At 52.5% G+C, this 13,775-nt stretch overlaps 1 protein-coding gene across 1 annotated transcript in view; it reads left to right on the top strand.

Moving 5' to 3' along the window:
- The window catches only part of SLIT3 (slit guidance ligand 3), a 705,033-nt gene that overhangs the window by 612,821 nt on the left and 78,437 nt on the right, over nt 1-13,775 (top strand). Inside the window, exons 15-16 of the mRNA XM_075541934.1 lie at nt 10,973-11,123; nt 12,234-12,308. Coding sequence (XP_075398049.1) covers nt 10,973-11,123; nt 12,234-12,308 — 226 coding nt within the window. The remainder of the gene's footprint in view (nt 1-10,972; nt 11,124-12,233; nt 12,309-13,775) is intronic.

Here is a 13,775-nt window from a genome sequence, read left to right as displayed (position 1 = left end):
CCTGGATGGCAGCTTGGGGATGAAGTCAGCTCAGGGCACAAAGACAGGCATCTTGGACCAATGCCGTCTTGGCAATCTTCTAGGCCTGGTTGTAGGCTGGGAGAGGAACCCCAGAGAGAGCTGCAGGGAAAAGGGGGGCTATTATGAAGGAGACAGAAGGGAGGCTGAGGAGACAAGGAAGCTCAGTTCTAGCTCTGCCACTATCTACCTGCCTACCTCCGTACCTACCAAAGTCACCAGCTCTGCACTGGAGGAATGGTTCGCTCCCTGTGTCGGGCAGGAGTGATTGGAAATGAACGATGAGGCAAACAGAGAAAAGGAGCAGGATTCTTAAACTGCCTTCCTCTGGTGCACCGCCCTCTCATCTTTAATCAGTGCTAAAGATGATTCCTGTAACAGTAGAGAAACGCAGGGCTGGGGTGAGTGAGCCTGGCATTGTGCCCCCTATGCTTTGATGTCACCTACTGCAGAAGGGGGTCAAGCAGTAGAGAGTGCAGCTGCTTTGAGAGACCCTGAAAGCCAGGCCTGCCCTGGCCTTGAGGATACAGATGGCCTGGGTCTAACCATCTGTGTTTCCAGGAAATCCAGACAAAAGGATGGGGGCAAGTGACACATACTGGATCTGACAGATAATCGCTCTGCGTTTTACTTTCCCCTAAAAGCACCCCCATTGGAAAGACAGCTGATTTAATTAGGCGCCAATTGGAGAGCTGTTTCTGCAATGCCGAAAGTCCCCCCTGGGCTCAGGGCTACCCTCCCAGCTGCCTCACATCGGCCTCTCTCCCAGCAGCTGCATCTGGAGCCCTGGGTAGCGCGATCCGGTTAGAGGTGGATGCCGCCCACTGGGGAAATGCACCCATCAGATTAAGGCCTCCTGAGAAAGCACCACCTAGCCGCCTGGGCTCCCAGGCCCATCCCCAGGGAAGCACTTGACATTGGAAAGATGGAGTCTGTTTGCCATCACACTTTTCCCCTCGTGTGTGGAGACCCCACGGGGCACAAAGAAGCTTTCGCCTGGGCAAACGCAGAGGGTGGTGACTCCACGTGTCCAAAGATGCCAACAGCAAGGGATTTCAGAGTGAAAGACACCTTAGAGATCCTCGAGTCCATTTGGGAAATGAAGAAATACAGGGCCAAGCAACAAGACCCTTAGCTAAGATTTTCGTTGGTAGCGAAGATTAAACAAGGTTTTCCTTGGTAGCTGTGGAGTCCGTTCCAAGCCATGGCGACCTTGTGGGTCTGCCAAGCAGAACATCTCCCTCAGCTTGTCAGGGCTGTGGCCTTTCAGAGGCCAGACCTGCCTCCTGGGGCTGCCCCTGCCGGCCCGTCAGTCAGGGGGACAGTGCCCGTCCTTCCGGGGCTCCTTAACTCCAGCTCAGAGGCTGCCCTTTGAGCCAGATGAAAACCCTGGGATTTCTGACACTCTGTCAAGATCCTCATTCCCATCCATGCCCTCTTGTAGGAGCAGACCAGCGGGAAGGAGAATGAGGTGTCAGGGCTTCAGGGGCTGGGGAAGGACAGAGTTTCCCACTCTGGTATTGAGTGTCTGATCCAGGTCCGGTCTTAGACCCCAGCACCAGAGTGCCCAGCGAGCCCTGTGTGCCTGGGCTTCCTGGTAAGCGGAGGTCAGAGGTCAGGTCACTGTGGCAGGCTTCCACTAGAAACATCACTCAGAAGGGAGGAAGGCTGGACCTAGGGCTACTGGCAAGCCCTTCCCAACCGGCCAATAATTGCAGACAAATGGTGTACTCTTACGATGCTGAGACCGTCTTGTTGATGGACCTAGTTCTAATAACACCTTGGGAAGAAATAGGTAGCCCTGGTCCTTTTGTCAGAAGTCAGGGTGGAGTCCCTAATGCCAGCCCCTGGCTCCAGGACAATGTCATGTGTGTGGGTGTGGGGTGGGGGGGGAGCCTTAAGCCAGCAGATACATGTGAACTGCCTCTGGTCCATTGAGGAGAGAGCGATGAAGAAGAGGTACCCGTCACCTAGTCCCCTGATCATAGTGCTCCCTCCCCCCCTGCCCCCCCGCTGGGAAACCTGGGAATCAGGCACTTTCCGCTCAGGCCCATCAGTTGGCTTCCTGTTTCCTTTCTCCGTTTTGAAAGCAGTTGTCGCATGAACAGTGGTCACCTCCTCTGTGACAGGGTGCTCAGACTATTGTGACTTTCCGTTTCCCAGGCCTACACATAAGGCCCAGTGGCTTCCCTGTCTTTCTCATTGGCTATGAAAGAGGGCCTTTCCTCGACTCTATTTCTGATCATCTGGGTTGACCGTCTTGTCCGCCAGGGAGTTCCTAGGGGATGCGGGGAAGAACCCTGAGCAGACGGTGCTGCTAGGTTTGTACAAGGCGGCGCGGTGGAGTGTTTCTTCGCTTCAGAAACGAAGGGGCAGAGGCAGACAGCCACTTAGCTGCTAGGATGAGTCTGTCTTGCCCTGACAGTGTGGAAGACACTCCTGCTGAGTTTGATGTCAGGTCAAATGCTTGAGTGAGGAGCATTTCGGGGCTCAGCTCGGGCCTGTGACGTGACCGGAGGCAACTGCCTACTCCTCATTCTCTGGGGAGGGATCCATCTGTTGTGCCCTAATGCTCCTGAGTGTGGGTCCCCAGTAGTCCCTGCTCCCCTCCTGTTCTCCCTGCTCCCTCTTGTGTCTCCCCTGGAATGGGGTACAAGGGCGGAGGGACTCCTGTCTTCAGAAGCGATCCAGTGGAACCCCACTCCCGGTACTAATCACGCTCCGTGGGGGCCTGCTCCGGCTTCCGCTTCTCCACGCTGCTTCCTCTGAGCGCTCCTGTCCTCTCTCTGACGCTGCTGCCTGACCTTGACTCTGACCAGTCGCCGCGGGGCTTTCCTTTGTGCTTGATCTAACCATGTGGTGGAACGATGAAAACAGAACATGGTTCTGTCAAGCACCGCGGAAAGCACCGTGCTCTCCTGCAGCATGGCCCGCCACCGCCACCGCCGCCAACACCGCTGGACACCTCTTCTCTGCTCTGGAGCACCGCAGCCCACCCGCCAACCCACCTCCCCCAGTCTGGCATCACGAAGGGTGGGGTGGCAGGGGGAGGGAGTCTCGAGGGATTCTCCAAGTTCCTCCTCCTCCAGACCCGGGGTGACAGGAGCACTGAGCAGCTATGGAAGACATCTCAGGCCAGACAGCATACTTGAGCACGCTAGAAGGAATGGAGTTGAGCTAGCTTCCCGTCGGAAACCACTGTGACCAGTCCTTCCCTTCTCAGGGAGCAAATACTCCAAGGCATATGGCTCACATTCTCACAGGAGGAATCCCAGCCCCAGGTCATTTTCCCAAATGAAGTCCCTAAGGTTGTGACCCACCCCACCCACCCCCCACCTCCTGCCTTTCTCAGAAGCATTTCAAGTGAGTGTGAGCAGGAGAGTGGGTGAACCTGGAACGAGTGTCTTAACCTGGGCTACTTCTGAGCCTCCCTCCACTCCCGGGAGTACTTTGGCCTGACCCCCCTGAATCTTTGCCTGCAGTTAGCAGGGAGACCCCCCTGGGGGCTAGTTTGGATGCTGGGTGGGGGCCGTGTAGACAAATCTGCTGTCTCTGACAATAAAGAGAGGGAACTTGGTGCCTCCCACTTGGCTTGTTTCTTGATCAGTCTGAGACCGGGTGCAACCATGAGGTTCCTCGTTGGCTCCTAGGGTAGGCAAGATCCTGTGCCGTGAGAGGGTCTCATGGCGGGAACCAAATCCAGGCGTGGATTGACAGCCTAGCCCTGGGCTCCATCACTGTGTGTGCCTCTCCTTGACTTGTGCTTCCAGATGGCCCTCAGAGCCAGGGTCCAGGCATGGCTGAGGGGCGAGGATCTACATGTACCTCTCCGGGCCTTTGTTGTATATGATTTTCTCTCTCAACAGATACTCAGTGCTCATGGTCGGCCAGGCACTGAACTGGTTTACATGATTTCTTTGTTTAATTTTCACAACAACCCTGTGTGAGCCCCATTGTACAGAGGTGGATGCTGAGACTCTGAGCGGTCACTCGCTGCCCCAGAGTCAGCTATTCAGCACAAGGTCACCATACTAGCGTTCCTGCTGCTCTCCACTGCCTCCTCAGCTGTGGAGGACCCCACTGGCTGGAAGTTGTGTTTGTTTGTTTTTTAAATTGATAGAAAGTTACAATGTTTCTGACAATCCCTCTCAGGATCACATCTGTTTCTAGAAAATAAAGAGGGAGAGAGAAAAAAAGTATGGTTAAAATGGTGTCCGGTCCACCACAACTCCAGCCAGCTAACACCAAGATCCCCTTAGCTACGGAACAAACCCCTGTGCCTGGAAAGACACTCTTTTGCTCTAAACAGAGGCCACATCCTGAGGTCTGGCTCTGGGACCAGACTTGCGGGGATGGCCCTTTGCCCACCATCCTGGGTCTGCAGGAGCAGGTGTGTACCCAATCACAAGCCGCCCGCATCTCCCCTGCCTCCTGGCAGACTGCTGCATTCACGTCAGCCTCTGGTGTGAGTGCTCAGTAGGAAAGCCACCGCCCAGCTGGCCACCAGACTCCTGGCAACTCAGTGCGATCCAGCCCCTAGCCTGGTGAGGCATGGACTGTGCTTTATCTCGGGCCTTGTGACCAGATCACTTTCTTTAAAGCTGCTGACCTCCCGCCAGCCACCATCCTCCCCCAGTTCCTCCCTCTACCTCTTGTTCTTTCACGACACCCGTCTTAAGGGCACTGGGAGTGGAGGAGAGCTGTGGACGCATGCGCTGGTAGAGACATGCCAGTCCCATAGCTACTCATTTGTGATCTGGCTTCCCAAAGATTGAAGCAAGATTCAGGCTGCTAGAGACAGCAACCTCCCTGTGCCCGTGATGGCCACTGGTCACGGCCGGCCAAGGCCATTCAAAGAGTGCCTTCTAACCCGGCCCTGACCCTGATGGACATCCCACTGGCACATATGTTCCTTGCTGGGATGCAGCAGAGGGGCAGGGATCCGCCACAAAGCCTCCCTGCCATTGGAAACCCCTGGATCTCCCAGTCTAGTCCATTAAAGCCCATCTGTGAGCACACGCCCAGTGTCGTCCTTTCTGCCTGTGATCGGGACAGGAGGCTGCGGGAGCAGGAGCGGGCAAAGTGCCAGATGATGTCAGCAGCCCCCCAAGGGCCCATTCCAACCGGGCTTTAGTTTTATGGCCCTTCTTCAAACATGCCCCTCCCAGAGCTCTCCTGCCTAAACTCACCCCAGCAAGGGGAAACGGCAGCCTCTTTCAGTTAGGGCTCTCCTACTAAATATTTCTGGCAGTGACAAATATGCCCTGAGATCGAAATTGACTTTTAAAGCTCTGGAAAAGTTAAAAATACTTTTGGGTAGTAACGAGCATTAGGCATAACAAATGGCTGGAGAAACCCCGGGTCGTCTCGGTGATGAAATATGGAGTGACAGAGGTGGCATTTCAAGCTGCCTATGGCTGGGAACCAACTCTTTCGGTTATATATATGCGCCGTTATGAACATTTCTGGCTCCCATGCCTATAAAATATCACACTCCAACCCCTTCATTATTACAAACCAGGGCAATAACAAAAACAGCAGGGTGGAAAATGCTGGAAAGAGTAGATTAGCCCATTGAATCTAATTGCAAAATCATTTCATTAAAATGGGTCAGCAGCTCCATCGCAAAGGTCCGCCAGTTGTAATCTAACTATACTATGGAGAGTGATTCCTGCGAACTACAGCTTGCTAACACCTTGATTAAAATGAAAATATATTTAATAGGCTGCTGTCCCTAGCCTCGGCCCAGCCAGCGTAGTCTTCAGCCTCGCCATGTTGCAGGGCAGACCATTCCCTCGTGTCTGCCTGCCTCCGATCAGCAATCAGACTTCTCCACAAGAGTCCCTTTACAGGCACCTCCTAACAGGAAAGCCCATGTCTGGGTAAAAAACGGTGCCTCTGCATGTTGTCACTGAGTGGGGCCGTGGGCAGGCAACAAGAGAGGATCACCATCGAACAAGGTTTCCAGGACTGGAATTCACCCAGAACTCAGCAAGCTCATGTGTCTGGGAGCCAATGGTCCCAGTCAGACTCGTTCAGTGGGGCAGGGTAACAGGTTTGTATAAGACGTTGGCCCAATAGCCGCACATGTCCAATAACTAGAGACTTGAGCACAGGCCTAGGAGAAGGGGATGGGGTAAAGAAAGAGAACAAGGAGGGGAGTGGAGAGGGACAGGACAGCACCGATCTCTGGCCCCATTTGTAGGGAGATGGTGTCACTTCAGCATCAGAAACCACCAAAGTCACTCCTCTTTTTTTCTAATCGTTTTATTAGGGGATCATACAACTCTGATCACAATCCATACACACATCAATTGTGTATAGCACATCTGTACATTCATTGCCCTCATCATTCTCAAAACATTTGCTCTGCACTTAAGCCCCTGGCATCAGGCCCTCATTTTCCCCCTCCCTCCCTGCTCCCCCCCCATGAACCTTTGATAGTTTATAAATTACTATTTTGTCATATCTTGCCCTGTCCAACGTGTACCTTTATCCACTTTTCTGTTTTCCGTCCCGCAGGTAGTAGGTCACATGTAGGTCCTTGTAATCAGTTCCTTCTTTCCAACCCACTCTCCCTCTACCCTCCCTGTATCGCCACTCACACCCCTGGTCCTGAAGGTATCATCCACCCTGGATTCCCTGTGCCTCCAGCTCCTATGTGTACCAGTGTACATCCTCTGATCTAGCCAGACTTGCAAGTTAGAATTGGGATCATGATAATGTTGGGGGTGGGGGAGCATTTAGGAACTAGAGGAAAGTTGTATGTTTCATCGTTGCTATATCGTACCCTGACTGGCTCGTCTCCTCCCCGAGACCCTTCTGTAAGGGGGTGTCCAGTAGCCTACAAATGGGCTTTGGATCTCCACTCAGCACTCCCCCCTCATTCACTATGATAAGATTTTTTGTTCTAATTATGCCTGATACCTGATCCCTTCGACACCTCATGATCACAGGCTGGTGTGCTTCTACCATGTGGGCTTTGTTGCTTCTGAGCTAGACGGCCGCTTGTTTACCTTCAAGCCTTTAAGACCCCAGACGCTATATCTTTTGACAGTCGGGCACCATCAGCTTTCTTCGCCTCATTTGCTTATGCCCCCTTTTGTCTTCAGCGATTGTATCATGAAGGTGAGCACACAATGATATGATTTTTTGTTCTTTCATGCCTGATACCTGATCCCTTAGCACCTCATGATCACACATGCTGGTGTGCTTCTTCCATGTAGGCTTTGTTGCTTCTGAGCTAGATGGCTGCTTATTTACCTTCAAGCCTTTAAGACCCCAGATGCTATATCTTTTAATAGCCAGTCACCATCAGCTTTCTTCACCACATTTGCTTATGCACCCACTTTGTCTTCAGCAGTTGTGTCGGGAAGATGAACATCATAGAATGCCAATTTAATAGAAGAAAGTATTCTTGCATTGAGGGAGTATTTGAGTGGAGGCCCAATGTCTTTCTGCTTCCTTAATACTAAACCTATAAATATATGCACATAGATCTATTTCCCCATCCTCATGTATAAATATATTTGCATATGCAAATGTATTTATCTTGATCTCTATAAATGCCCTTTACCTCCGAGCTCTTTCCTCTATTTCCTTTGACTTCCCTCTTGTCCCACTATCATGCTCTGTCCCCACCAGGGTTTCAGCAATTCCTCTTCATTACATTATCCTTGATCATGCCCTACCAGGCCTCCCACACCCTCCTCACCACAGATTTCGATCACTTATTATTCATTTGTCCCTGGGTTTGTTAACACCACTACCTTTCCCCCCACCTCCCCCTATCCAATGTCCCCCCAGAACTGTCAGTCCCATTGTTTTCTCCTCCAGATTGTTCATCCAGCATATCTTATTTAGACAGACTTGTGGAGAATATAACATGCACAAAAACAAGACAAAGCAAAACCAAGCAGCAATATACAACAAAACAACAACAAGCCAATGACAGAAAACAAAACACAATAAGAAAGAAAAGCTTGTAGTTAGTTCAAGGACTGTTTGTTGGTCTTTAGGAGTGTTTTCCAGTCCAGTCTGTTGGGGCACCACAGCCTGGCCCCAAAGTCCATGTTCAGCATTCCCTGGGGACCTCACCGTTCCATTCCCTTGCTGTTCTATTGCACCCCCTTAGTGTTCACCTCGGTGTGGCAGGATCAGATCGGGTGCAATTCCCACACCATGTCTCCGGTGTTGTCCACTGTAGGACTATGGGTCAGTGAGGGGTATCAAGTCTCATAGTCGGGCCAGCCATGTGGTCCTCTCTGTGGACTGTCTGCTTTAATTGGGAACATCATCCTCACGGCCTGGTGGGCCAGGATGTGCTCTGCTCTCTTCTTCTCCCCCTTCATCTGCTCCCGTGTGCTCCAATCAGATATGTCCCTCACCCGGAGCTGCAGAATCAATGCCATCCTTTGAAATAAACTCTTCCAGGGGGAGGGGCAGCTGTTCACTTAGTAGTTGGGATTGGGGCCGGCCCCCCAGAAGCCACCAAAGTCAATCCTGATGGAGAATGAGAAGAGAAAGTGAGAAGAGAAAGTCCAGGAGTGTAAAAGACATCAGCACCTTGTCCAGCCGACTGCAGACAAATGCCATTCAGTCCACCTCCAAGCTAGACTCGATGATTAGGACACTAGTCTTCCTTGTCAAAAGTGCACCTGCTGTAAAGCATGGTGTGACTCAAACAGCACCTGCCGTAAAGCAGTGTGACTCAAGGAGCACCTGCCCTAAAGCAGTGTGACTTGAAGAGCACCTGCGTAAAGCCTGGCATGACTCAAAGAACAACTGCAGTAAAGCATGGTGTGACTCAAAGCACCTGCCATAAAGCATGGTGTGACTCAAAGCACCTGCCATAAAGCATGGTGTGACTCAAAGCACCTGCCATAAAGCATGGTGTGACTCAAAGCACCTGCCATAAAGCATGGTGTGACTCAAAGCACCTGCCATAAAGCATGGTGTGACTCGAGCAGCTACTGTAAAGCATGGTGTGACTCAAAGCACCTGCCATAAAGCAGTGTGACTCAAAGAGCACCTGCCCTAAATTACTGTGTGAGTCACAGAGCACCTGCTGTAAAGCAAGGTGTGTGACCACTGAGCCTTGGCAGTTCACTGCCTGGGCTGATCCCTCTGGCACATACATGCTGAACCACATGTGTGCCTCACTTTCCTCGTGCCTAAAATGGCACTTGAGTCCTGTAGGATGTTCCAGAGATTCAATGGAATCATGCACGTGAAGTTTAGGACTAATGCCTGGCTCATCATATGGACTCTGTAAATATCAGATAGTACCCCTGGTAGCTCAGATGCAGAAAACCCAGCTTGCATTCTGACCTCTGACATGCCCAGTACTCTGACAGGTTTCAGGGGGAAACAGCAGTAAAGTTAAAGCATTTGTGTAACTCCTGACCCTTTCCCAAGATTCTCCACAGCCAGGATTCTTACTTTACCAAACCTTGGAGATAGGGTCAATTCTTTGATTCCAATTCCATGTGATGGAGCTGAAGCAAAATGACAAAGCCTGTGTAAACCACATCCTCGAATGCTAAACCCTCTGTACTACTAGTGTCCCATATTGCTGTAGCCCAAATAAGGTAACCAGGATCATGCCTGAATGAGTGAGACAAATTATTTTCATACTCTCTGCAACTCTTCCAAAACATTCACACACAGAGCAACTGTTGTGCAAATGGCAGCCACGCTTGCCCTGGTCCAATGTAGCCCTCGTGCTGGTGAACCAAGGGTGCATGAGCGACCGGGCTGACGCCCCTCAGCCCGCGTGGCCTAATTGAGAGCCTGGCTGTCCACACACCACCCTGTGGTGTTTTCCCAGCAGCCAGAGCATGGTTCCTGAGCATGAAAGCCATTCCCCAGGGCTTCTCGCCAAGACAACATACTGTGGGCCCTGTTACCATTACTGAACGACCTGAAGAGAGATTCGATTTCAAAACAATAAATCTTAGCTTCAGTTTTTAGCTCTTTGAAATTGGTCTTTTGGTCTAGTTCAAATGAAAGTATTCTTTAAGACCAAATGTGGTCAAATCTGACCCTTGGCATGAGTGTGACTTTCACTTGGCCTCACACTGGTTTAAATCTGAGACTGTTGCCAATAGATTTTTTAAATGCCTGGCTTCTCTTAAATGGGGTAAAGGATATCGGGCCACTTGGGAAGAAATGTCCAAGCATTAGAAGCTGCTATGGGCTCCAGTTCTCCAGGTTCCCTCCCCACACCGAGCCCAGGTACCAATGGTCACTCATCACCTCCATCTCAGGTGAAGTAGACACCACCTGCCCGGGCACTGCAGATACCTGGGCTTATGACCCCTTCCCATCCATCATGTGCAACCCCAGCCTCACCAAAGAAAACAAACACTTCTATCAAATCTGTACCCACTCAGTGACTTTATGGGGACCTTAAAGAATAGGTGGAGCTTCCCTGTGGATTCAGAGACTGTAACCCTTACCAGAGCAGAACCAGCACCCACTGAATCTCTGTGGTTGGCTGTTTGTGAGCAGTTAGAGGGTCCACGGATGGTTGCCAAGAGCTGCTGAGTTTGCTGACGGTGGAGCCCCCCGTGCCAGAGTAGGATATGTGTTTTTTTTTCCCTCCGAGGCTGACTTCTCAGATGGAGATTGCCAGGCTTTGCTTCTGTGGTGCCTCTGGGTACACCTAAACTGCCAGCCTTCACTTAGCAGTTGTTCACACGTGCACCTCCAGGGACCCACCAAAAATGGCAGACATGCTTCTGTTTACCTGTAACTAGGAGCACTTCCCTCAGCTTCTCAAACTTCCACGTGACCCATGCGTGGTGAAGAGCCCGCAGATCTCAGCCCTGTCTGCGCATGGGAAAGACCAGAGAAAAAGTGGGTACCCCATGAACACCTACATGCCCAGCTTCCTTTCCCACCAGCCAGGCGGTGCTGATTGCCATCTCCGTCCCCCCACCCCCACCCCCAGGCTCCGAGGATTACCGCAGCAGGTTCAGCAGTGAGTGCTTCATGGATCTCGCGTGTCCGGAGAAGTGCCGCTGTGAGGGCACCATCGTGGACTGCGCCAACCAGAAGCTGGCCCGCATCCCGAGCCACCTCCCGGAGTATGTCACCGATCTGTAAGTCTCACTCTGCAGGCATCATTCGCTCCTCACCCTGAGCCTGTCCCCTTTTCTCCATCCCAGGCTGGGGGCAGGCCCCACCCCCCACCACTGGGCCCTCCCCACGGACAGCCCATTCTCCATTAAAGTTTCCCCATTGACTCCACAAGGATTTCCTGAACATCCCCCCTGTGCTTACAGTATGCTCAGGAAGATGGGCGTTTGACAAACAATTGTCACAAAGCAGGGAATGACTAGAATCAGTCCTTAGGGTTCAGCCTGCTATCCATTGCCCAGACTTAAAAAGGGATGCGTTGGTTTATGCAAAAGAGGAAGCATGAGAAGTTGTCATGATGGGTAAGCACATCTCTGTGGGGCTGGAGACCTGGACCCGGCTCTGGCTGCAAGACAGGCAAGCGGCCTCACCCATCCAAGCGTACACTCTTAGCTACAAGATGAGCTCACCCCTGCCTTCCTGGTAGTCAGGAAGATGAAGAAGGGGAAGGTGGGTGGCATGTTTGTCTTGAGCCCTGGTCCAGGGTGAACCTCAGACAGACAAGCAATAGGTGTCTCCGTTACTGTGACTGCTCTTCTTCAGCTTCAGAAGTCACCGGGGAGATGGATCCAGGCACAGCGTCCTGGCCCTGGCATGCTCTCTGAGTGGATAGGAATATAGGTGTGGAGGGTCTACACTGCCCCTGGCAGATGGATGTCATCAGGGCTGAGGGCTTTGGAAGATGGGGAGAAGCTGAGGACACCTGCTTGGGTGCTTTAAGTTGCTGGTCTCTCCCTCTCCATCCCCACCCCCATGTCCCCAAATGGAAGGCAGATCATTGGCAGGTGGTTATCTGGCTACTGAAAAAAATGCATGCCTGTGCAGAATATTCACAAAGCCCACCACACCTAGTCCAGGGTCGAGGCACAGCCTGGTTCTCCCTTGCTCTTTCCTCCCTTCTCCCCGCTGGACCCTCAGGCTGACTGGGCAGACTCTGATGCCTCTGCCCAGCGGCTTAGTTGACCATCCCGGGTTTGAGGGCCAGGCAGCAGTTCTGGGGTGTTGGGGCATGGGGGACCCATGGAAGTCACCCATGGCTAACCCACTACCTCATCTTCTTGCTTCCTATGTAGGAGACTGAACGACAACGATATATCCGTCCTAGAGGCCACTGGGATCTTCAAGAAGCTGCCCAACCTGCGGAAAATGTAAGTCAGCTCAGGAAGTCGCGGTAGCTTCCCCCACCCACACCAGACATCTCGACCCCAGGCCCTCCGCCCAGCAACCTCCTCCGCACCCCTGCTATGGGGATATATTGGGAAGCGAGACATTCAGGAGCCCTGCTGGCCCTGTGGATTATGTGGTGGGCTATGAACCACAAGTTCAAAGGTTCAAACCCACCAGCCACTCCATGGAAGAAAGATGAGGCTGTCTCCTGTGAAGAATTACAGTCTCAGAAACCCTGCAGAGCCATTCTGCTTGTCCCGTGGGGTCGCTCAGAGTCAAAACTGACTTGACGGCAATGAGTGTAGGGCGTGTAGACAAACACCCCTGTTGTTTTAACTACCAGGTAATAGACAACGCATGTATTCCCCACCTAGCCTGAAACACCCCTGTGCAGAACCCCGTCCCCACCTCTAACTTCTACCCTGATGGCTGGTGGAGGGAAGCAGGTGAGGGCCAGCTGAGGGCTGCAGGTATCAGCAGCGCACGCGTGACTAAGTACCAGGTATAGCAGAGCTGTTCAAGGTCTGTGTTGTGTGCATCAGGGGCCCTGTCAGTGTGAGCATGCCAGCCGCCTCTCACGCTGGTTTTCAGCCTAGGAGTCTGCACCTGGCCAGAGCCTCTACACCAGTCCTTCCTGCTGTATCGGCTTCCCCCTCCCAGGGTTGCCTGTGTCCCTTACCCTCCCGCTGCCTAGGAGGTGAGGACAAGTCGCCACTGTGGCACAAGTCCGACTGTTGCTCGGAGACTGGGACCCTCAGAGTGGCATGCCTCTGTTTCCTGTGCACTCTTCATGAGGCCACACCCTCCTCTAACTTGGCTTCCTCTCCCGCTTTGTGCAGATGAGGAACCTGAGGTTCTCGGGGTCCCCTAAGTTCTTTAAGACCACACAGTAAGCACCCAAGCTGGCACGTTCTCTGGTCTCTGTCACACACCAGCATCCCAGCCCACCATCACACTGGTGTGAGGCTGCGCCGACTCCCCCACTCACCTGCCCCGGCCCTTCCTTTCCCACTCAGCCCAGCAGAGGCTCTGCCTCCTGAACACCTACTTCCCAGAATGCACACTTTCCAAAACCAGTTTTCACACAAGCCCACGCCAAAACACTGTGATGTCTGGTATCTTTTGGAAAATCTGAAAGATCTGCCAAGGCAGGGCCACATTCCAAAGTGGTTCCGGTTGAGCTGAGCTGAAGGAACGCATGCTCTGCTGCCCATGCCACACCCCCAGGGCTGCCTCTGCCAGGAAGTCGGCAGTCTGGACGCTGCTGCAGATCTGTGTGTCTGCAAGTCCTGATTGCAATAACAGTTCTGCTCTCGGGAGGGAGAGGCCCATCAGAGGCAGAGAGGGCCCTACTCAATCATGATGCACTATTCTGTTGCCAGAACAAGTGATGTCCCTTAGCACTCCCCACTGGACTTCCACTTGGGACTGGGCTTTAGACGGGATTG

This window comes from Tenrec ecaudatus, chromosome 2 (genome assembly GCF_050624435.1).
Source record: "Tenrec ecaudatus isolate mTenEca1 chromosome 2, mTenEca1.hap1, whole genome shotgun sequence".
In the NCBI taxonomy this organism is placed as follows: domain Eukaryota; kingdom Metazoa; phylum Chordata; class Mammalia; order Afrosoricida; family Tenrecidae; genus Tenrec; species Tenrec ecaudatus.
This window is presented reverse-complemented; position numbering and strand designations above follow the sequence as displayed.